At 48.2% G+C, this 24,789-nt stretch overlaps 2 protein-coding genes across 2 annotated transcripts in view; one reads left to right on the top strand and one right to left on the bottom strand.

Annotated features, from left to right (window-relative positions):
- The first annotated feature begins 2,562 nt into the window (after positions 1-2,562).
- Tubb6 (tubulin beta 6 class V) lies at positions 2,563-15,548 on the top strand. The gene is made up of 4 exons (XM_050157899.1): positions 2,563-2,718; positions 3,272-3,380; positions 4,870-4,980; positions 14,088-15,548. Exons 1-4 carry the CDS (start codon positions 2,662-2,664, stop codon positions 15,152-15,154), a joined length of 1,344 nt encoding a protein of 447 aa, XP_050013856.1. The 5' UTR covers positions 2,563-2,661; the 3' UTR covers positions 15,155-15,548.
- Positions 15,549-17,137: 1,589 nt separating this feature from the next.
- The window catches only part of Afg3l2 (AFG3 like matrix AAA peptidase subunit 2), a 40,709-nt gene continuing 33,057 nt past the window's right edge, over positions 17,138-24,789 (bottom strand). Inside the window, exons 15-17 of the mRNA XM_050157891.1 lie at positions 22,615-22,815; positions 19,802-19,996; positions 17,138-17,848 (exon numbers count right to left, since the gene is read on the bottom strand). Coding sequence (XP_050013848.1) covers positions 17,627-17,848; positions 19,802-19,996; positions 22,615-22,815 — 618 coding nt within the window. The 3' untranslated portion in view covers positions 17,138-17,626. The remainder of the gene's footprint in view (positions 17,849-19,801; positions 19,997-22,614; positions 22,816-24,789) is intronic.

The following is a 24,789-nucleotide window of genomic DNA, read 5'->3' as shown; positions in this document are numbered from 1 at the left end:
TATTTTCTTGCCCTCTCCCACCACAATGTAAGCCGGGGCCGGGCGGCCTCCAGAAACCCCAGTAAGTCACATTGTCCCTTACTGAATCCTAGTCCTTGTGGTAGAGTTCCAGGCATCTGCTTGCTAGCCCAACAGGAAACCACAGTCTCAAATCAGAGCCCAGGACCACCTTGTAGAAATGGCTTGCTCAGCAAAAGTGGATAGTGCCCTTTAAACCGCTCAAGTGACCAAGATGAAGAGCAGCTCCCTCCACCCACCCCCAGAACTACACAGCTCCTCTGTGGCTGCCTCCACCCCAAGCAAGAGGAAAGGGTAGCATTTACTGGGAGCTAGTAATTACACTGAGCAAGTGCAGCAAGAGCCTAGATAAGCGTTCTGATGCCCCAAACAGGGAGCTGCATCGGCTCAGCCTCAGGGTTTCAGGGCACCTGGGAAAGGTTGCAGCCTCTTCCCAACTTCTGCAGGAATATCAGTGGAGATCTCTGCTTTGGGAGGTCTGGGGACCCTAAGAAAGCAGAAGAACAGTGCTAGGGTGATTGGGAGGGATCCAGTGGGTAAAACAATACCCAAATTTGGAACCATTTGAAAAGCTCTAGAAGAAAAATATTTTTAGATGCCTTTTGCCTCCTTTCAAAGACAAGTAAATACATATCTTAGGGTTATTATTGCTGTCATAAAACTCTGTGACCAAAAGCAACTTGGGGAGGAAAGGTTTTGTTTGGCTTAGGTATTTTGAATCACAATCCACCGATGGAAGCCAAAGCAGGAACTCAAACCTGGAGACAGGAAGTGATACAGAGGCCACGGAGGAGCAGCGCTGCTTCCTAGCCTGCTCAGCTTGCTTTCCTATGGATCCCAGGACCACCAACCCAGGAGGGACCCCACCCATCAATCACTCATTATGAAAATGCCCTACAGATGGATCTTTTGGAGGCATTTTCCCAGTCAGGGTTCAATTTTTTTCCAGCCGATTGTACCTGGACACACATGTTCATCCACATTCATCACCCCCGCCCCAGGCTGTCTCTCATATTTGGAGACAGGGTCTCATATAGCCCAAGTTTGCCTCAAATGTGATAGCTAAACTTATCTCAAATGTCCAAGCCCTAGGAATACAAGCATGTAGCACCACACCCAGGGATTTGACCCAGAGCTTCCTGCCTGCATTCTAGGCCAACATTCTACTGAGTACGTCCCCAGCTCCACGCGAGGGTTTCCTCAGTTTTCACGGATCTCAAAAGAAACCACGAGTACAAATCACGGGCCTTGCTGCTGCCTCATTGTGGCATTTCTGACTGGTCTGGGCTCAGGAGGACCCAGGAGTTTTTCAGATTCCCTCAACGGGAAGCGTTCATGGAGGAACACCTGGGAGTCTTTAGTGGCTGCACAGGCTTCAGGTGCCAAAGAATTCTGGCGCCTGAGAGCCTGTCAGGTGGTCTCCGGGATAAGCCTTTCAGTTTGCAAATGAGGACACGACTGGAGCCCGGGGTCCAGGGCGTGTCATCACAGAACTCAAGTGTTTTCACCAGGACGGAAAAGCAAGTCATCCCAGCTACCCAGGGCTCGTTCCTGAGTCCCGACAGACACCCTGACTTTCACCTGCTGGCTGGTGTTTTCCCCTGGCCTTGGGTAAGATCTTTGCCTGGTGAGCATCCCGTGAGATTCCAGAACATTCTATGTGTCCTGGTGGCAGGACATGCCTACCATTCCTGCCAGTGACCAGTCTTTATGATTAGTGGGGGCATCTGAGAACAGGATGAGACTGCCCGCTGGAAGGGCTGGGCATGATAGAATGCCCAGCAGTGGTAAAGCCATCTGCTGAGGTCAAGAACACTCGGGAGCCATCATTATACCAGAAACTTGCGGCCTAAGGCATCATAGTTGGCACTCCCTCATCTCCGAGTGGCCCCTTGCCTTTGATGAGACTAGAAAGACAAGCTCTTCGGGTCGCTTTTCTCCTAGTCCTCTCCCTCCAGCAGCACTGCGCCTGTGCGCCTGTGCTCAGTTTTGTTTTGTTTCAAAAGTGAGGGAGTGAGGGTGAGAGCGAGCCCAGCCCTCGCCAAGCGCTTTCCAAGCTCGTTAGGAATTGGAGGCTGTTGTTAGGCAAATACAGCGTGGAGTCACTTTATGGAGGGTTCTGGAGAGGCAGGCGGAGAGGCGCAAAATAGGCGTGCCAGGGATAGAGAGACACCCGAACGAATCCACGTCGGGTCCCAGAGGTCGCCTTCCACCAGCTGGGCTATGGGTGGCTCCCTCAGCTCTCCTGGGAGCGTTGAAACTCACTAGGTTAGCAAGTGATCAATACCACGGGTTCCAATCTCCTCCGGGTACCAACAGCACCGAGGGGACAACAAAAGGTGGTACAGTGAGAATTTAGGGTTTCCCCTTGCCGCCTCCTCGGGAGTCCCTGCAGTCCACCCTGCACCTCCCCGCCCGGCACCCAGGGTTCCAGCTGTCGGGACTACAAGCCCAGGGCTAGGAGCAGCCCGCTAGCCTTTGGGGAAGGGGCGGGGACAGCAAGCGGGACAGCCCACTGCCATTGGCTGGAAAGGAAGGGGTGGAGGGCGGAGAGCAGAGAGGGGTCAAGTCCCGGGAGCGCGCAGGCGGCCGCAGTCACGCAGCCGTCAGAAGAGCCAGCGCCCGAGCGCAGACGCGCCCGCCATGAGGGAGATTGTGCACATCCAGGCGGGACAGTGCGGGAACCAGATCGGTACCAAGGTGGGCCCGGGCGCGCGTTCCGCTCCTGCGGGTGGGTAGTGGGTGTCGCCGGCCTCGGAAGACCTCGCCTTGCTCCTCGGAGCCAGGTTGACCCTGCGCACTCCTGGTGGGGAACGAACCCCCGAGAGCCTGCCCTGTCTCCCCTCGGGCAGACCCGGGGATCCAGCCCAGAGAGTGGGCCACCGGTCCCAACAGCCGGCCTTCGGGATTCGGCTGGAAGTGGGCCACCAGTTCCAGCTGCGGGCTTCGGAGAGTGCGCCCTGGGTCCCCGACCCGGAGAGTGGGCCCTTGGTCCCGAAGGGCGCGCCCTCGAGAGCGGCCCCCAAGGAGTGGGCCCAGGTTCCTGCGGCCAACCCCGGTGGTTCGGCCATGGGTCTCAGCGCACCGACTCGGGATTACGATCCAGGGGTTGCGTCTGCGTCTGAGGGCTCGGGGGAGCCGACTCTACAGAGCTGGCCGCAGGGTCCGGGGTGGGGAGTGGGGTGTCCCAGGGTGGCGGAGGCTCCCTGAGCTGCCGGACTGACTCTCTGTCCCTTCGCCGTTCCCCCGCAAGTTTTGGGAAGTGATCAGCGATGAGCACGGCATCGACCCAGCTGGAGACTTTGTGGGCGACTCAGCGCTGCAGCTGGAGCGGATCAGCGTCTACTACAATGAGTCATCCTGTGAGTCGCACGGCTGCGGGCCGTCAACCCCCGCGCCATCCGGCCTCCGGCACCGGCACCTGGCCTTCCCTTGCTGCCTTTCGGGCATGCCTTGACAGCACCCGACCATCCCCAGCCGGGACCCCGGGCTAGACCAGACCTAGAGAGGGAGGCGCTCGGGGTGCGGTCTCGGCGGCCGGAGACTTTGCTCAGGGAAAAGTTCGGGCGGGTTGGAGCTGATGCCCGGCCACTCCCTCACTCCCCCTGCAGCGGGAAACCCGCCCTAGGTCTATTCAAACTGTGGGATCCCGCCTATCCCGAAGGCCCGAACCAGACAATCCGTTGAGGTTGTGAAATCATCACCTCAGCACTTCCAGGCCATTCTTAAAAGAACGGAGCAGAGTAACCGACTGTAGCGAGCTTTAAACGCTGCTTTTATTAGGGATGCTTGGCTAAAATTTTGGGAAACACTTGTTTAAATGATTTTTTCTGGTCCTTCACCTAAAATTATGTTTGCTGGACACTAAAACTGCGGACAGCTCTGAGTAATTAATCGGGAGATTAGTAAAATTTCAGACCCTGGGTAATCAGTGTGGGAATGACTGCGCCTCTGTCCTCTGAACACTATTTTTACAGCAATTGTTGTTTTAAAAGTGCGACACACACCTCGCAAAGCAACAAAATCCCAGGGCGTTAGATGAGCACCCAGAAATGACATGTGCAGGCAGACCCGTGGCTCGACATTGAAAGCGCATCCAAGACACCCCCTGGAGTCACCAGAGTCTGAGTCACTGCCCACCTGTCCATCCAGAGCTGGGAAGGGCGGTAGACATGAATCATGGGAAGTTGTTCGTATAAGCAGACGAGGGACACTAGGTATGGAGGGAGGTTCTAGGAGCTCTGAGAGAAACTCCGCAGTGTGCACTGCACTTCTTCTTAACCATGGGGTGACCTCTGTGACACCTGTTCCTCTCTTTGGTTATGTGCGGAGCCCTTCCTTCCTCTTCGAGGTCCTCTGAAGTCCGCCCGCACTGGGAACTACATCTTGCGCAGGCGCCGTGCAGGCTACACAGACCCACTCTTACTTAAATAAGCGAACTTCTAGGATCCTAGAGCCCCTGGGGATGGCACCAGGGAGGAGCTGCGCACACAGCTTGACTGCTCATACATTCACACACTTTAATGGGGCAGGTGCCAAAAAGCAGACGGAAGGCCAGTTCCACAGACCTTGTTTATTGCCGCTGTCCAAAAGGAAAGGAGTGACGGAGGTGAACTGGGAAATACCATAGGCATGATGTAGGCAGGAGGGTTGGTTTCTCACTGGTCCTGCTTAGGGGCCTAGTAGTTTCTCATCCCAGGGTTAAGATTCTTTAGAGAGAAAAGTCACGGTAGCCTCTCTGAAGCGACTCTGGTTATCCCAGCCAGGCAGCTCTGAGCCGGTGGAACTGCTGGAAAAAAGTCAGTTTTCCCAGGAACCTGGAAGTAACTCTTGTGACCTTTCCCTCTCCAGCTCGGAAGTATGTGCCCAGGGCTGCCTTGGTGGACTTGGAGCCAGGCACCATGGACAGTGTGAGATCCGGGCCTTTTGGGCAACTTTTCCGGCCTGACAACTTCATCTTCGGTAGGTTCAGTCTTGCTTGCTTTTCTTATTGGTTCGTTTTGTACTTATTTATCGTGGTGCAGGGGGTTGAACCCAGGGGTTTGAATTGCGACTGTCCACTTGTGGCACCTACCTAGGAGATAGTCAAAAGGCTTCAGGGTTTGGAGCATTTGGAATTTTCAGGTTAGGAAGGCTGAGCCATCAGAGTGTATTCCGGGGAACTGGAGAATTCTAAGGGCGATTCCTGGCCTACAAGCATCATAGAGAGTGAAGGTATCATGAGAAATCTGTATCCTGACCCCATATTCAGAAGGCCCCGGGCAGTCACAGTTTAATTGAGGGGTAATAGGCAGTCCCATTACCTCAACCATGGCTGAGAGGAAATAGAGCTGCAGTGTTTTTTATGAGGCTGTGTTTTCCCAAAACATCATTTTGGGAAAGCTATAGACCAAAGTCACTTAAACAATCAAGGCAAAACTCCAGATGTCACTGTTTAAAAACACAACACTACTTTGTGGGGTGTTACAGGACACACCAATGCTGCACCTCCCAGCTTTGGGGAGGCAGAGGCAGGAGACTCTGTGAGTTTCAGAGCTGGGTCAGCCAGAGCTACATAGACCCTGTGTGAAAAGGCGGAGGAGGGAGAGCATACTCTGATAGGGCTCCAGTGAAGAGTCTAGCACGCTGCCACTGGCCCTCGAGGGTCCCTCCATTCCCTGCACAACTTTGGACTGGCTGTCTAACTTGCACGAGGACTCTCTGGTCCTTAGGGAGACAGAATTGAAAGGGTAGGTATGTAGGCTGTCACAGAAATGCTCCCTTCAAGAACCCTGAAGTTCTAAGAATTCTCTTATGAGAATCCGAGGTGAGGTAATGGCAGCAGGACCACAATTCAATTCCCTGACCTCTCATAGAGGCAGCGACAGAGATGAGAGGGGGGTGCAGGACTCAACAGAGGCCCACGGGCAGGGAGCCTGGAGGCTGAAGCAGTAAGCAAGAGACTTTATTTCAAACCAATGTAAGATTGTCCTCTGACCTTCAAGGTGTACACAGGGATGTTGGCTCACTCTTTCTCTCAACACACACATACACACACACACACACACACACGCACGCTCAGATGAGCAATGTTTTGGGTGTTCTAGCAAGGCGAGAAGATTGGTGTGATTGAGTTGAGACAGGGTCTCATGTAGCCACAGCTGGTTATTATGTAGCTGAGGATGACTTTGAGCTGAGTCTGCTGCTTCCCCCACACAGGTGCTGGGATTAGCGCCCTGGCCTCCACGCCTGGTTGATGCTGTGTAGAGATTAAAGCAGGGCCCTTCTCAAGTGCGGTCAGCTGAAGGACCCATTTCACTCTGGGTTTCTGGCAACTAAATTCATTCTCCCTCCCTCCCTCCCTCCCTCCCTCCCTCCCTCCCTCCCTCCCTCCCTTTCTTTTCTTTCTGGCAATTAAATCTAAGAAAGGAAGTGACACCCCATGTCTCTATCCCTGAAAGACAATTTATGAACCCTTTGCTTCTAAACTAGCATTTATTTTTTTACTTTGCCTTTATTTCCAGCAAAATACAACACAATCACATTATCAAAAAATTAAACTATAAGCCAGGTGGTACAAAAGGCAGAGGCAGGTGGATCTCTGAGTTTGAGGCCAGTCTGGTTTACATAGCAAGTTCTAGGACAGCCAGGGCTGTCTAGAAAGACCCTGTCTCAGAAAGAAAAGCAGACTAGAGTACCCAAATCCTTTTCTCCTGCTCTCCATCTCCATAGACTGAGTCAGCTTTGGGGTGCCTTAACCTGTCTTTATTTTGGTTGTCTTGTCCTCTGTTTTAATTATACCATTATGTAGATATTTTTCATGGGATATTATAAACCATACTCCATGTTAGTGTGTGGTTCTAAGATCTGTAATTTAGTTGGTACATAATTGTAATTAATTCTTTACAAGGCCAGTTCTCAGGGAAGCAGTGTTTGCTCTTATAAAGAATACGGTAATGAGGTGGCTGGGAAGAGGGTTTTCTTGGTAGAGAGCTTGCTGTGCAGACAGGAGGACTTGAATTTGGATCCCTGACAGCCCAGTACTCCAGTGTGTACCTATAATCCCAGTGCTGGGGGGGGGGGGCCAGGTGGATACCTGTGTTTATTCAGCCGGCCAATCTAGCCCGATCAGAGAGTTGCAGACACTGGATGGAGTAAGAGAGCAGAGAGCCGGCATCGCTCTCCGGCCTTGCCTCGTGCGTGCACTGAGTACTGTCATGATCTGGGAGTGGTGGCACGGGCCTGAAATCCTAGCATTTTGAAGATGATGAGGCAGAGAGGTGGGGAGTTTGAAGCCAGTCTGGGCTGTGAGACCCTGCCTTAAATGAACAAGCAAAAGACTGAGAACTGAAGATAATGGGCTCAGTGGTTAAGAGCATTTGCTGTCCCGTTGTGAGAACTTGGTGCTCGGATCTCAGCCCTCACGCATCAAGCCTAGCATCCCACACATACTTGTGATGGAAGCCCCAAGAGGAGTACAGGCAGGAGGATTGTTGGGACTTGCTGGCTTTCAGCCTGGGGTGTGGGCAAAAAGAAGCCCCAGGTCCAGAGAGACAGACCCTGCCTCGAATGGGCAGAGTGATAGAGACTAAGTGGCACCCCTCTTTGGCCTCTGGGCATGTATGCGTCCACACATGCATGCACTGACATACACAGGTGCATATGTAAATCTTTCTTTAAAAAGAACATGAGCATATTGGTCCATGGAAATTCTTTTTCTTTGATTTCAGAGTAGACTCTTGAAAAGTATAATAAACATCTCAGAAGACTTGGCCAGACCTCCCACGGCCTAAGGGCCACCGCAGTGCAATTTACCTCTGCCTTTACCTGAAGTTAAATTGCTATCCCAGCCCTTACCCTAGTAGTGACTTGGTGCTTTGAGAACTGCTTTATCAGGATTGGGGTGTGGCTCAGTGGCTGAGCACGTGTTTAGGATAGAGGAAGTCCTGGGTGTGATTTCCCCAGGACCACAAAAACAACCCAAGCGGAAAAAAGTTACAGGAATCACCAAAACAACCCCGAAAGTGGCTGTTCTGTGTATAAAGTGTGAACGCCCAAAAGAGAACCTTAGACATAGCACGTGAGACTTGGTCCCAGAGAAACCCGAAGACCTGTGTTCAAATAGGTGACCAAACACTTCCCATGGAGACACAAACCCCATTCCTGCTCTCTGAGAGAACATGGGAAGCTGGCTTGGCACTGTTTATGATGTTTAAGTTACATTGGAATTTCTAGAATGTCGATGGGGTCTGTCATCACATGGGTAGAAGTGTGGCTAGTCACTGTGTTATTATCCCTAACCTTTCACATGCCTTAAGTCTTGTAAGAAAACATCAGGTTCCTTGGAAGTGTGTAGCAAAGGTGATGGCTTGTCATAGCCATGGCTTCTCTGCAGGTTTTTCTCCCTTTTCTGTCCAGATGGACTGTCTGCCCACCATAGGCCAAGTGGGGCTAAGAGAGCCCCATCTGGCCTGGGTGTTGTACCCCAGTTGCAGCCCTGTTATGAAACTTTGTCATTCCAATTCTGGGTTGTGGGAAGGCAGCTTCTTGTAGCAGCCAGTTTTCTTCAAACTGAAAAGTAGGAAGGTTGTTTTTGTTTTTTTTTCGAAACAGGGTTTCTCTATGTAACAGCTCTGAGTATCCTGGAACTTGCTTGTAGACCAGGTTGGCCTCGAACTTACTGAGATCCGCCTGCCTCTGCCTGCTGAGTGCTGGGATTAAAGGCGTGCGCCACCACTGCCCATCATAAAGTGGGAGGTTAAGAGAGGTCTGTCCTCACCGGTCTAGCTGTTTGGTGTGTGGATGAACAAGAGCAAACCTAAATTGAGGCAGACCTTGTCATTGCTTAGTTGTCCAGTGGACCAGGTGCATCTCGAAACTGAGAAAATGGCATTCAGGGGCTGGGGAGAGAGAGGCTAAGTCATAAAGAGCTTGCTGTATAGGCATGAGGGCTAAGCTCTATTAGACCATTAAAAGAAAACAGCTGGGTACAGTGGGTATGTATCTGTGGAGACACGAAGGTCCTGGGTATCTGCTGGCCAGTCAGTATATAGCTGAACCAGTCAGCTCCAGGTTTGGTGTGCTCTTGTCCAAAGCACTAAGTGAGGAAGACACTTCAACCTCTGGCCTGTACACCAATACTACATAGGTACACAATGTGCACACACACACACACACACGTGCAAAGAAAATGACATTTGGCGTGTAAAGCTCGTCCCCAAAATTCTGGCTGGACTGGAATATACTGCCATACCCAAGCTTATTTTTTCATTTCTCTCCCTCTTCCCGTGTGTGTGTCAGATGTATGTGGGTACCCACAAAGGCCAGAAGGTGTTGAATTCTCTGGAGCTGGAGTTAATAGGGCAGCTGGGTGCCACCTGGTGTGGGTGTCAGGCACTGAACCCGGGTCCTCTGAAAGCGGTGGTAGATGTTCTTAACCACTGAGCCATCTCTTCAACCCCCACCCCCACTCCGTTAGGAATTTGAGACAGGGTCTCTCACTATGTAGCCCTGGTTTGCCTGGAACTTTCTATGCGACCAAGATGGCTTCAAATTCAAGAGTTCTGCCTGTCTCTGCCATCCAAGAGCTGGAATTAAAGGCTATGCACTATGGCTGGTCCAGAATTTTTTTTTTTTTTTTTGAGGCAGTTTCACTGTGTTGTGTAGCTCTGGCTGTCCTGGAACTCCCTTTGTAGATCAGGCTGCCTTAAAACTCACTGAGATCCGCCTGCCTCTGCCTCCTGAGTGCTGGGATTAAAGGCGTGCACCACCACTACTAGCTAAGAATGTTAAAATTTTAAACAAGTTGTCCTGACATAAAATATCCTTAATTTAAGAAATTGGACCTTATTTTAATTAAGAACTGTGACTTATTTATGATAAATTGTGTGTGGTGGTTCTTAACTGACCCAGAAGGCTGAAGCAGGGACACTGGATCCAAGCACAGCTTGGTCTATGTATGTGAAGGTAGCTTGGACTACAGAAAGAGATCCTGTCTTTAAAACACAAAAATTGTCCTTTGTCTACAGTGTTTATTATTTTCCATTCTTTTTTTTTTTTTTTTTTTTGGTTATGGCTATATCAACTGGCCAGTGAGCTCATGCTCAAATCTTATGTGGGTTCTGGGGATCTGAACTCAAGTCCTCATTTAGAATTGTCTTAATTCCAGTTGACTCCGGAGTGATACACTTCAGCTGGTTCCCAGCTCTTAGGTAGCTTTGGCAAACTAAAATAGACCATTGTCAAGCAGGGCTTAGTGATGGAAGAGCGTGTGTGGAGGCCTGTCACCAGCACCAGAAGACTGAGTCAACAAGCCTGTGTCGTTTCAGTTCTGGGTATAGTTTGAAATGACTTAAGCGCTGAGCAAAAAAACAGAGGCACACATGCCTTTTGTCCCAGCACCTGGGAGGCAGATGCAGGTGGATCTCCGAATTTGAGGTCAGCCTGGTCTACCTAGTGAGTTCAGTACAGCCAGAGCTACATAGACTCTTTCACAAAATCCAGGGGGGAGTGGATGAACTAGTTGCATTAGTAATATATAATTTTAAAAAGTGAGTTACTTAAATGTGAGTTCCCAATGATATGATCATACGCTTTCAACACTGCTTTTGTTAATTGCTGGTTGCACAGCAGCTATGCCAAGGAGACTGTGGGAAGGAAGCTAAGCGCCAGACAGGCTGTTTCCTTAAAGCCCCTTGTGGATTTGTAGTTTTCCTTCAGATGGAGGCCTCGCTAAGGAGCCAGGGAGCACGAGGAGCTGGAAGACCAGTTCTTCACCGGAGGGAGGACTGAGGAAGCCCTAGGCATCTGCAGCTTGCCTGCCAACCCTCAGGGCTGCAGCCTGTGTTTAACAAGCTGGAGTCACTGATTAATAGCCCAATGCATCATGTTGCTGGTCAACTTATGACCCCCAAATATTTAAGTAGGGATGATCTGTTGCTATGAGACGGTGGCAAAATATTTTTAAAAGTCGCCAGCTTCCTTCTTTTGTCAAGAGTAGAGAATACTTTGCTGCTAATCTGTGCTATGAATAGGGAGGAATCTGAGTCGCTGGGGGAGCTCAATCACTGTAAGACCTACAGCTTGAGCAAGTTTGATTTAAGGTTCTGCGTCTTGCCTGCAGCTGCCTTCTATGCTTTCTGCACGTTGAGTGGCCACGGCTCTGGCAGTGTGTGCAGTCCTTCTGTGCAACAATGTTCCCGGTACAAGGTCAAGCCTAAGTGCCGAGTTGACCTCGGCGTTTGATATTCTCATTGCCTGTCTTGGGCTCTGGCCTGGCTGCTGCCTGCCGACTTGTGTGGGAAGGGGTAGGTAGATATGAATTTGTGGGTCCTCGGAAAGGACAGTGACTATCTGTGCTGTCTAGCGTTTTTATCCACTTGACTAAAGCCAGAGTCATTTGGGATGAGAGAACTGCGACTGAGAAAATCCCCTTTGAGACAGGGTTTCTTTGTATTGCTCTAGCTGTATTGGAACCCACTCTCTAGAACAGGCTGGCTTCAGCTCACAGAGATCTGCCTCCTGCATGCTGGGATTAATCACATGGACTGTTACCTCCCAGCCAGTGGGACATTTTCTTGATTAATGATTGGTGGGGGAGGATCTAGTCTATTGTGGGTGGTACCACCCCTGGACAGGTGGTCCTGGGGTCTATAAGAAAGCAGGCTGGGCAAGCTATGAGGAACAAGGCAGTTAAAGCAGCTCTCCTCCATGGTCTATCAGTTCCTGCCTCTAAGTTCTTGCCTTGAGTTCCTGTCCTGGCTTCTTTTCATGATGAACTATAAATTGTAAGGTAAAATAAACCCTTTCCCCTCCAAGTCACTACTGTTCATAGTGTCTATCACCATCTTAGAGTCCGCTCAGAGAAGAGAACCAGCCAGTTTTCACTGGACAGCACAGCTAGACAGGATAGAAGAGAACTCCTGTTTGTAAGAGAGAAGAAGCCCATCCTAGATAAGGTTAGACCAGGGAAAAGCAAAGCAAGAAATGGCTACCTGAGAGGCCAGAGGGACCAGCGCCCAGTAGGTGTGCTAGTCAGCTGCTGTGATTGTCTAGATCCTCACCACACCCACTGGGGCATGGATAGCAGGAAGCGTGAGCGCCCTCCTGAAGGTGGTGCCTTCTGCAAACTTACCTTTTTCATCACAGTGAATTCGGAGGGTCTTCATGTGCCTTGTCCAAGCACTGTAGTGTAACAATGGGGACCCGTCAGCCTCATGGCGCCATGAGGCTCTATCCTTAGACAGGTAACTGGTGTGTTGTGGATGGTTGGGGTTTTCTATGTACACTCTTAGATGTTAGCACATTGATTCTGTGTTCAGGAAATGAAGAGTGTCTGTCTCTGTAAAGTCTGTCTGTAGGATGAGCTGCTCTATGAAACACAGACTGACTAGATGATTTTTCCTAGCCACTTGAACTCTTGATAAAAACTCAAATTTTTTTGTAGGCATGTTAGGTTCCTTTCCACAACTGCACTGGATGCAAAACCAGTAGTTAGTTCCTAGAAAAATGGGTAATGAATGAAGTGCCCCATTCACATCAAAACTCATTACTGGGGGGCGGGGGTGCTGGAGCAATGGCTCAGAGGTTAAGAGCACTGGCTGCTCTTCCAGAGGTCCTGAGTTCAATTCCCAGCAACCACATGGTGGTTCACAACCATCTATAATGAAATCTGCCACCCTCTTCTGGCCTGCAGGCAGAACACTGTATATACATAACAGATAAACCTAAAAAAAAAAGTATTTGTAGCCGGGCAGTGGTGGCATATGCCTTTACTTGGAAGGCAGAGACAAACAGATCTGAATTCCAAGGCCAGCCTGGTCTACAGAGCTAGCTAGTTTCAGGACAGCCAGAGATACACAAACTCTGTCTTGGAAAAAAAAAAAAAAAAAAGTATTTGTATATAGCATGGGTTTTAAATCCTTTGCCCAAAAATCCTTGAAACCAGATTTTTGTGAAATATTTGCATATGTATAAGAAGCTTCCTTGCCAGTGGGATAGCAAACATGAATTATGTTTACTTTACACTTTATACACAGAAACTGAAGGTTCAATGCATCTTGTTTTTGGCCTCTCATATGAGGTCAGGTATGGAATTTTCCACTCATGGCATCAGACCCATACTAAAAAAGTTAGGGGTTTTGAAGTGTTTTGGATTTTCAGAATTAGTGCAAAGTTCAGAAAGCTCAAAAGAGGGAAGGCAAATAACTGATGTATCATGTCCTCTTTGAACTTTGATCATATGCCAAAATTATTTTAAAAGAGGCAGACAGGCAGATCTGTGAGTTCAAGGACAGCCTGGTCTACAGAGCAAGTTCCAGGGCAGCCACTGTGGTTACACAGAGAAACCCTGTCTAAATAGAGAAATAACAGCAGTAAGATCAGAGCTGGCCTGATGGGGCTACATAGATAGACTAACTCAAAACAAATGACATTATGTATCTTAAATGTTTATATATAGATTTATGTCATTAGTTTGCTTGTTTTTTTATTTTCTTTTTTGAGATAGGGTTTCTCTTTATTACAGTCCTAGCTGTTCTGGAACTAGCTCTTGTAGACCAGGTTGACCTTGAACTTAAGAGATCAACCTGCCTCTGCCTCCCAAGTGCTGGGATTGAAGGCGTGCACCACCACCGCCACCCTACTATTTATCAGTTTATTTTTTAAAATTATTTATTTACTGTACAGCATTCTACCTGCATGTATGCCTGCAGACCAGAAGAGGACACCATATTTCATCATAGATGGTCGTGAGCCACCATGTGGTTGCTGGGAATTGAACTCAGGACCTCTGGAAGAGCAGCCAAGTGCTCTTAACCTCTGAGCCATCTCTCCAGCTCTTGTCATTAGTTTAATGTCCTGGTGTTGACTCCAGAACCAGGACCTCTGTGTACTAAGTGCACTCTTCTAGGGAGTAGGGCCCCCACCCCTGGGTATAGGCTTGTCCTATCTAAAGAGGTACCTGCTCGTGTGTTTTCTAGACACTGGTGGGTACCTGCTGCCTGGCTCCTGTTTCTTTGCTCTAATCTCTCGTGCTCTGAAAATACTGATCGAGGAAAGCAGGTCCCCTCTGGAATCTTGTTATCTTGCAGGACAGACAGGCGCCGGGAACAACTGGGCCAAGGGTCACTACACTGAGGGCGCGGAGCTGGTGGACTCGGTGCTAGATGTGGTGCGCAAGGAGTGCGAGCACTGCGACTGTCTGCAGGGCTTCCAGCTCACGCATTCGCTGGGCGGTGGCACGGGCTCAGGCATGGGCACCCTGCTCATCAGCAAGATCCGGGAGGAGTACCCGGACCGCATCATGAACACCTTCAGCGTGATGCCATCGCCCAAGGTCTCAGACACCGTGGTGGAGCCCTACAATGCTACGCTGTCGGTGCACCAGCTGGTGGAGAACACTGACGAAACTTACTGCATTGACAATGAAGCTCTTTACGACATCTGCTTCCGCACGCTCAAGCTGACCACGCCCACCTACGGGGACCTTAACCACCTGGTGTCTGCCACCATGAGCGGAGTCACCACATCGCTGCGTTTTCCAGGTCAGCTCAATGCTGACCTGCGCAAGCTGGCTGTGAACATGGTGCCCTTCCCACGCCTGCACTTCTTCATGCCCGGCTTTGCACCACTCACAGCCCGGGGCAGCCAGCAGTACCGGGCTCTGACAGTGCCTGAGCTCACACAGCAGATGTTTGATGCCAAGAACATGATGGCTGCCTGTGATCCGCGCCACGGCCGCTACCTGACGGTCGCCACTGTCTTCCGGGGCCTCATGTCTATGAAGGAGGTGGATGAGCAGATGCTAGCCATCCAGAACAAGAACAGCAGCTACTTCGTGGAGTGGATCCCCAACAACGTCAAAGTGGCCGTGTGTGACATCCCACCACGGGGCCTGAAGATGGCTTCCACCTTCATTGGCAACAGCACCGCTATCCAGGAACTGTTCAAGCGCATCTCCGAGCAGTTCTCGGCTATGTTCCGCCGCAAGGCCTTCCTGCACTGGTTCACTGGTGAGGGCATGGACGAGATGGAGTTCACCGAGGCTGAGAGTAACATGAATGACCTGGTGTCTGAGTATCAGCAGTATCAGGACGCCACTGTCAACGACGAGGAAGAGGCTTTTGAAGACGAGGATGAAGAAGAGATCAACGAATAGGGAGCCGTAAGATGCTAGAGTGTACACTTGCTCTCTTCTTAGCCCTGATGGTGTGAGCCTGCTGCCCTGGTATGCACGTTACAGGCCCCTCTCAAACACTGCACTGTTCCCAGGTTATCGGGAACAAGCACTTTCCTCTGCTGGAGAGTTGGCAGTCCCACCAAACCAGGGTGGTTTTGTACAGAAACACTGAAAGCAAATTAAGGGGCTGTACAGGGCTAAAGATAGCAACCACCTTCCGTTAAGTGCCCAGCCATCATAGTTAACAGGGGAGTTAGAATAAGGATTTGTTTTTCATTCTTGGTGATAAACCTAAAGCCACACAGTTTTGCCTTAATTGAATACACAAAATGGAACTTGGTGACAATCCATTCATAATAAAATGCTAAACGTGTTTTTTGGTCTCTTGAATTTCATTGAAGCAATGTGATAATGTAGTTCTCATTTTTCAGAAACCTATTATGTGAGATCCCCATAAATCACACCTATCTTGGAAAAGGGTCTGCTATGGGTCAGGCTTCACAGGTGGCATGCAGCTAAGCCTTGCCATACCCATTCCTGTGCAGGTGAGGTGACCCTACTCTCCTGCCCCGAGGTCGCACAAAGCTTGCCAGGACAATGGCACCTCTATTACTGTTCTTGTGAGGCAGGAGAAGCCCCGGGCACTTGACTTGTAGCAGGCATAGCAGCTTAAGGGTGAAATGTCTCAGCTTTACCTGCCTGGAAACTTAAGAACTGGATACTTTCGCAGACAGTTCTTTCCCTTCCACAGACTGGCCCAAGTTCCATTACTACTTCTCTGTCAAAGAACCCAAGACTGTTAACAGTTCATCACCACTACAGTTCATCATGAGGGCATCCTCCTGACTAAGCAGGTACGGCCTCAAGTCTCCATTGAGCTATCCCCTCCCAGAAATATCCAGTGGGGAGAAAAGGAGGGACATCGTGGCTCTTCTGCAAATGACCATGCAGAGTCGATACGCTGGTGAGAGCTGGTACCTCGGTGCATCTCTGACCCCACTTACCATGTGGCCATGAGCTGGAGTGTACCCATCAAAAATAGCTCCTACCGCCACTGAAAGACTACTCCAGCGATGCCACTGTCCCCACATCAGCAAAGCACAAGGCAAGCTGGAATGTTTTTTATAAGATGCAGCTAAAAAGAAATACAAAATTGGCATGGTGGTTTATAATCCTAGTACTTAAAAACAAAGCAGCGTTTGGAGACATGGCTCAACAGTTAAGAGCACACTGCTCTTGAAGAGGACCCAAATTTAGTTACCAACACCCAAGTCTGGTAGCTTATAATTACCTGTAACTCCAGCTCCGGGGGGATCTGATACTCTCTCTTCTGTCCTTTTCAGGCACCAGGCACAGATGGAGTACACAGACATACATGCAGGCAAAATACCCATGCACATAAAAAGATAAAAATTAATCTTTTAAGGAAAACTTTAAGGGAACTGCTGTCAGTTCAGTGCTAGTGTGGACTTACAACGGTGACTTCCAGGCCAGTGGGCTAGAGTAGATCCAATTTAAAAAATAAAATAATCAGTATCTCTAAGCTCAAATAATGGCACTTGAAGATGGGAGTTGATCTGCGGTTGTACAATCTTTATAACCCTCTGCTGGAGACTGACAGCAGTAAGCACACACACCTCCAGCACCGCTGGGGACCCAGATCCATCATTCCCTCTAGGAACAGCCGAGCCCAGACGGCACAATGCATACCTGTTATGGCCAGCTCAGCTCAGGGAGAACCTAGTTGATGCAGCTATCACAGCTCCCAACGACTGATTCTTGGCTCCAACAGCACCAGTCCAGGACATAAATCTGGAGGGCTGCAGCTTTCTGTGGCAGCTGATGAGACCAGTTGGGTAAGATTTTGAAGAATTTATCTTCAAAAATGAAAACCACTTAATTTCCTGACATTATGTTCTCTAAACATAAGCACAGCATAGTGACCCTGCACATGTTCAGGAAAAAAGTACAATGTCCACCTTTTATTTCCGATGTAAAGAATCCATATTTACACAATACATTCAGGTTTTTAAATATGTTAGTTCTCTATAGAAAACCATTCTATTGAAACAGCAATAAGTGATCTGAATTCAAATTTTAAAATATTTGCTTGAATCAAAGGACTCGAACTGAATTTTATACAGCACTTCTGCAGAGATATCAAAGGAGGAAGAATGGAGAGCAGGTAACGGGAAAACATTCTCCTACCACAGAATAGGATTCCACAGGACAGGTGTCATCATCTCTCCTGTTCCGGCCACTGTTTGTGAGGCCAAGGCTGAGGGGCAGGAGAGTCCCCTTGAAAGGCCTGGGTTGCTGGCACTCCTGCAAGCGCAGTGCAGGCCCTCTGCTCAGCCTGGCTCAGTCAGCAGGTGGCTTTGCACTGGGGCTGCTGCTGCTGAAACTGAAAGCTGAAGCCCTGGGAGGACAAGGTAAGGGCCAGCCCTGAGCCTAGCTGACGATCTTCTCACTCAGGGGCTCCTCTTTCTCTTTCTCCTCCCGCTCTTTGTTCCAATCTTGAAGGCCCTCAGGGAGCGAAGTGTCCTCGTCCAAGCTGCCGGTGCCTTCCACAAATTCTTCATACGTGGATTTTTCTGTAAATGGTCTGGGGCCCAGAAGTTCAACCATATCATTCTTATCTAATACTTCCTTTTCTAACAGTAAAAGAGCAACCTGAAATACAAGCGATTTCCATTAAAAATTACTCAGCAAAATTTACTCAGAAGTTAAGATTTTTGCTTTTAGCTGAATTCATTCTAATAAGAACCCAAGGAGTATCTCAGTGGTTAAGAGCACTTGCTGCTCTTCCAGAGGACCAGGGTTCAGTTCTCAGCTCACTGCCATCTTGTAACTCCAGTTCCAAAGCATCTAGCTCCCTCTTCTGGTCTTTGAGAACACCAGACATGCACACTCTGCACATACATGCATTCAGGCAAATACTCATACATATTAAAAGACTGTAATATTAAAAAATAAAACATGGGCTGGTCAGTGGTGGTTGCATGCCTTTAATCCCAGCACTTGGGAGGCAGAGGCAGGCGGATCTCTATGTGTTCAAGGCCAGCCTGGATACAGAGTGAGTTCTAGGACAGCCAGGGCTACACAGAGAAACCCTTTCTCAAAAAAACAAAAAAAATCTAAAAAAACAAACCCCAAAAAGATCAAAAAGACAACTGAACATGTCTCATAAATAAAATCACATGATTTTTTAAGAGTAAGATGTGTAATATAGCGGAAGTCAGAAATGTCCTTCATAAGCAAAAAGGCAAACACATTTGGCACATCTACACAATTAAGGATTATGTAGCTGTAATAAAGGGATGCCAATACTTCTCTGCAGGAAAGTAAAGCACAAATGTGCAATGCAGGTTACACTTGCTTTTAGGAGGGAAGAATAGATTATGTGCTATTGAGGTGACCATCACCTCGGCACTATTCCTCATCTGAAATCCTTAGACAAGCAAAACCAAACCGACAGCGTGCATTTCTCATAACTAAGTGTGAATGGAGCGCAGGAGGAATAAAAGCTTTAGGCTTCCGCTGATGCAAGCACACAGTGCAGTCGTGGGTGAGCGTGGACGTCTGTGCATACAAACAGCCACTCTCACAGCACCTCTCAGACCGGTCACATTGCCAGTGCTTGGAAACCACCCACAGCCGTTGTGGACATAGCACAGGAGAGGGGACCTGCAAGGGCTGTAGCTGGGTCAGAACACTGCCTCTGCCACTCACCACTCTGTGACCTTAAGCCACCACATGGCCTCTCTGCATTGTTTCTTCACTAAGAAGTGGGGATAATGACACCTCAGGAGGTTGCAGGTTTAGCTGGTACTGTGTAAGCTAGTTCTCCTTATTCTGAAGGGTCTCACACAACCTGCATAGGAGAGCAAAGCCTTCAAGCCCTCTCCTCCCAGTAGACTGGTCCCCCGACAGGCTCAACACTTTATCTGCATCCTTTTCTCTGCTGGGTCACAAAATACTTCTGACACCCACAGTGTCAGGATCCTTAGTCAACTCAACACATTTTCCTTCCACCAAACATTTCTTTGGTATATATTGAATACATGTAGTCTAGGCAGGAGTGAGATAATCTTACACGGGAATAAGGCTGGCCCTAACATTCTCCTTTGCGCGTTCACAGACTTTCTTCACCTAACACAAGAACCAGAATAGTGCTGCTTCTGCACCCCAGTCACGGGGAACACTCAACACCAGAGGGAAGGAGCACAGGAGGTCGGAAGGAAGGAAGGGATTCTTGAGTCTAGACACCAACTAAATCACCTGTAGAAAGCCAGATAAGGTGACTCACCCCTGTAATTCCAGTACTCAGGAGGTAGAGGAAGGGGAAGATTGGCACCAGCCTGCTACCCAGTGAGTTCCAGGCCAGTCAAGGTTACACAGCAAAATCCTGTCTCAAACCAATGAGGCTGGCAAGAAGGCTCAGCAAGTAGAGATACTTTCTGAGCAAACCTGATGACCTAAATTTAATCCCTAAAGGCACATAAAGGTGGAAGGAGAGAACCAGCTCTACAGAATTACCATCTGATTGACGTTTGTATGCTTGCTCGTGCACACACACACAACCAAAGCACTCATGCAGAGAGTCATCCATATGCTGGCACCTACCTTCTCTACATCAGCCTTCTTCTCGGTGAGAAGAGCCACAGTTCTTTTATAGGCATCATTAATGAGTATCCTCACTTCATCGTCTATCATCCTCGCCGTGGCTTCACTGTAAGGCTTCTCTAATACCATGTCCCCCTGGCGTGGGAGGTCAAATGAGATCTGCCCCACCTTCTCATTCATGCCGAACTGGACAATCTGAAAAACATCAATAATTAAAAGGTTAGATAAAAGAACCTTTACCTTTGAACACTTACAGAGGCCAGGGGACAAAGACACTCTGTAGATGACAGCCAAGGGTAGCAGCATGATTTAAACTTATACAGAGCACAATCAGGACAAAATAAGTGGATAGGCAGTGGGCAGACTACAGCAGCTCTGAAGCCCTCAGGCTATTTCACTTGTGGGGGGACAGGAAGAAGAAAGAACAATTGATATTGCTGGTGGTGGTGGTGCACGTCTTTATTCCAGCACTTGGGAGGCAGAGGCAGGGGTATGTCTGAATTCAAGAACAGCTTGGTTTACAAAGCAAGTCCCAGGATAGCCAGGGCAACACAGAGAAACTCTGTCTCAAAAAACAAAAACTAAATAAAACAAAACAAACAAAAAAGCACTTGGTGCCGGGCGGTGGTGGCGCACGCCTTTAATCCCAGCACTTGGGAGGCAGAGGCAGGCGGATCTCTGTGAGTTCGAGACCAGCCTGGTCTACAGAGCTAGTTCCAGGACAGGCTCCAAAACCACAGAGAAACCCTGTCTCGAAAAACTAAAAAAAAAAAAAAAAAAAAAAAAGCACTTGGTAAGATCAAACTGCCAAGAAGTTCTCCTGTGAAAAGACAGTCTAAACCTGAGAACACGGGACACGGGACAACACCTGCATATTTCACAGACTGTGTCAAAGGAGCCAAGGGGCCATGTGAGTGACAGATGGTTCCCAGACCTATGTGAAGGCTCTCTACCTTCTGTCACTCCAGTTCCCAGGGCTTCCACATGTACACAGTGCACAGACACATGCAAGCAAAACACCCATAGATAGGCATAAAACAGAAGTGAAAGGATCCTAAGGGAAGGGGGTGTTTCTGATCCAAGCAGGAAGCGGCAGAGACAAGGAGTGGAAAGCACAGGCTTCCCCACCTCCACAGCCTGACCTCCCAACTCCTGAGACCTCAAAGACAAACAACACAGAATAATGTTTTCAGAGAGGAAAATCAGGATGGAAACAGGTCTGCATCACAGAGGAAACTGTGACCCACTGTTCCAGAAATGAAGCATACAGGAGGAAGCAGAATGGACTCTGTGAATCAGACTCAGAAGGACTCCGGGGGCTAGAAGACAGAGAAAACTACACACTGCAGAAAAAACATTTTTTTTAAAGATTAAACTAGACTGGGTGTGGTGGCAACGGCCTTTAACCCCAGTACACAGGTGGCAGAGACATAAATCTCTGAGAGCTTGAAGTCAGTCTGTCTATAGAATGAGTTCCAGGACAACCAGGGCTATACAGACAAACCCTGTCTCAAAAAACCCAAAACAAACACAAATAAATGGGCTTAAACTAGAAAGAAATAAGAGCAAATAATAAGTAATAAATAATAAAAAATAAATAATAAGTAATCACTGATACCACATGGGGAGGGGAGACCACTTTCAAAGCAAGACATGGACGATAAGCAAAGAGCTGCCTCAATGGAGAGCGTTCCCACAGAGACGGCTCATGTCTGCTCAGGGGACACAGCCTACTGCTGGGGCTGCTGAAACCAGCAGTAAAAGCTAAAGAAAGCACAGGAATGGGAACAGGTCAAGAGAGGCTGCTGCTTAGGGGAGGGGCAAGGGACAGGCTGTAGGGAGATCCCGAGTTCCACTGACAAACAGGGACATGGAAATAAAAATTAAAGTATAGGGCTTCTAGAGCACCCAGGTTTGGTTCTACATGGCAGGTCACAACCATCTGAAACTCCAGTTCAAGGAGATCCTGTGCACACTTTTGGCCTCCAAGGGCACTAGGCATACGTGGTACACATGCGTACATGCATCCAAAGCATTCATATAGATCAAATAACAAACCGTTTTTAAAAATCAAACTTTACAGCTGGGCACTGTGGCCCATACTGAAACCCTAACACTTGAGAGGAGAATTCAAGGTCACCTTCACCTATACATCAAATTTGAGACTAGCCTGAACAAGAGACCCTGCCCAGAAAAATAAAAGCTTTGAAAAAACTAAACTTTAAACTCTACCTGTAACTATTACATACAGGATTCTTAGGAAAAACTCTGAAGACTGAAATACTCTTTTTTTTTCCTGTAAGTTTTTATTGTTTTTGTTTGGTTTTTGATAGAATTTCTCTGTGTAGCCCTGGATGTCCTGGAACTAGCTCTTTAGACCAGGCTGGCCTCAAACTCAAGAGATCCATCTACCTCTGCCTCTTGAGTGTTGGGATTAAAGGGCACCACTACCTTCCAGAAAGTTTTTATTGTGTTAGTGGACTTTTTGTTAGGTTTTGTTTTTATAGTATTTTAAACTATTTATATGTGTATGTCCTTGTATGTCTGTACATGAGTCCAGATGCTCTTAGAGGCCAGAAGTTTCAGATCTGGAGTTACAGGCAGTAGCAGCTGCCCAACATGAGTTGTGGGAAGAGAATGTAGATCCTCTGCAAGAATAGTACACAGTCTTCTGAGCCATCTCTCCAGTGAATTTAAGAAAGAATCCTTGCTTTAAGAACCTACACTAGGGAACCATCTGTGTCACCTCAGTCCTTCACGAAGGCTGACTTCCCAGGCTAACAGAAAGGGAGGCAAAGCCCAGGTACACTCACCTGGGCATAGGCACTCTGGGTAACCTTCCTCAAGTCATCCTGGGCTCCGGTTGTAATTCTTCCAAAGAAGATCTCTTCGGAGACGCGGCCACCCAGAGTCATGCACATCCTGTCCAGCAGCTGCTCCTTTGTGTACAGATACTGCTCCTTCGGCAAGTACTGAGCATAGCCCAGCCCCTTACCACGCGGAATGATGGACACCTGGTGAGTAGAAAGCACAGCGGTGAGGCTCCCACTCCCAACACAGCCCTGGTCTAGCAAGGGCCAGGAGGGAAACTCTCACCTCAGAGTTCAGGAAAGCACGTCTGCCCTCTGTAAAGGCAAACTAAAACCAGCTGTTTAGTAAAGGAGTCCTGATGACTGCTGGCTGAGGTCTCCTCAATTCTAGCAGTTACCTGTGCCTCAGAGGACGAAGGGGACGGTGGGCCAAGATGCGCAAGACCTTTCTTTGCCCTACCAGGTCCCTTTTATGAACCTAGGCAATTTCCTTTATCTTTAGAAAACTGTATTGAAAAGGATTTCTCTATATAAAGTCTACCCACTTTAAACATATATAGTGGTTTTTTTCTTTTTCTTTATTTTTTATTTGGTACCTGGAGGGACAGCTGTGGGTGATGGGAACCAAACTCTTATATTTTTGGCTGTGAACCTAGCCTTTAATGGCTGATCCATCCCTCCAGACCTACAGTGGTTTTTTTTAAGTTTTATATTTATTTTTATCTTATGGTTGCTCTGCTTATGTGTGTCTGTATACCATGTATGTTGGACACCCTGGGGTGGAGTTACAATTATGAGCTGCCATGTGGGTGCTGGGAATTGAACCCAGGTCCTCTGGAAGAACAGCCAATGTTCTTAACTGTTGAGCCATTTCCCCAACACCCTAAAACATGAGTTTTAGAAGCAACTTCCAACCATAACTAACACATAAATGCTGCCATCATGCCCCCAAGTTGCCATGCACAGTCCCAAGCAACCACATGCCAGCCTATAACAGGCAAGTTTACCCTTTCTAGAATTGTGCGTAAGTGCCACCGCACAGACTGCACTGTGTGTCTGGTTTTACTCCGTTTTTGAGATCCATCCATACTGCTGTGTGTACTAACAACCTGCTTATTAATTTCTACTGCTTTACAGCATGTTACTGCTGTAAATACAGCAGGTGTCCGTTTTTTGTTGTTTTTCTGAGGCAAGGTCTCACACTTGCCTAAGCTCTGGCCTTGAGCTCACAGCATGTTAATCCTACTGCTTTACCCTCTGAAGTGCTGGGACTACAAGCATGAGCCCACCATGCCTGGCTTCCAGGTTATTTTTGATGGACAGCGGGGTTGTTTCTAGCTGACTACACTATAAATACAGCAGAAAAATCCTTGTGTAGAATCCATTTTCACCCATTTTAGGTGAGGATCAAGTCAGGATAACATTTACCTCCTGTAAGTAGTGCACACATCCTTGCCATCGACACCCTGCTAAATTCTAACCACTCCTAAGTGGCTCTGGTATCTATGTCTGCCTTTGCAATTCCCTAGTTTATAAAATGTTTATAAAATGTGCCTTATTTTATGAAGTGTATATATCTACTGTTTTACTACGTTGAGTTTAAGATTTACTTTTTCAGATATAAACCTTCTGTCAGTCACATTTATGGCAAACATTTCCAGAATGTGGCCTTTTCTCCCCCACTTCCTTTTAAAATGACTACATTTTGAGACAGAATATTACTATACAGCCCAGGCTGAACTGGAATCCTGGTCTTCCAGCTTCTACTTCCTGAGTGTAGCACAATGTGCCTACCTAACCCTTTCACATTTTCTTTTTCTTTTTTCTTTTTTAATATTTATATTTATTTTCATTCTTTACATGGGTTTTTCTTTCTGTTAGCCATCTTTATTTCATGCACGTTGGTGTTGTGTTTGCATGTATATCTGCATGATCCTCTCAAACTGGAGTCACAGACAGTTGTTAGCTGCCATGAGGGTGCTGGGAATTGAACCTTGGACCTCTGGAAGAGCAGTCAGTGCTCTTAACCGCTGAGCCATCTCTCCAGCCCCCTTTCACATTTTCTTAATGGCATTTCTCAAAGACAAGGGTGCTGGGGTTTTGTGGGGTTTGTTTTTGTTTACTTTTGAGTTGGGGGTCTTATTAGGTTGCCCAGGCAGGGTTCACTATTATGCACGC

Source organism: Alexandromys fortis, unplaced genomic scaffold (genome assembly GCF_014885135.2).
Source record: "Alexandromys fortis isolate MF-2015 unplaced genomic scaffold, M_Fortis_MF-2015_v1.1 scaffold_94, whole genome shotgun sequence".
NCBI lineage: Eukaryota > Metazoa > Chordata > Mammalia > Rodentia > Cricetidae > Alexandromys > Alexandromys fortis.
This window is presented reverse-complemented; position numbering and strand designations above follow the sequence as displayed.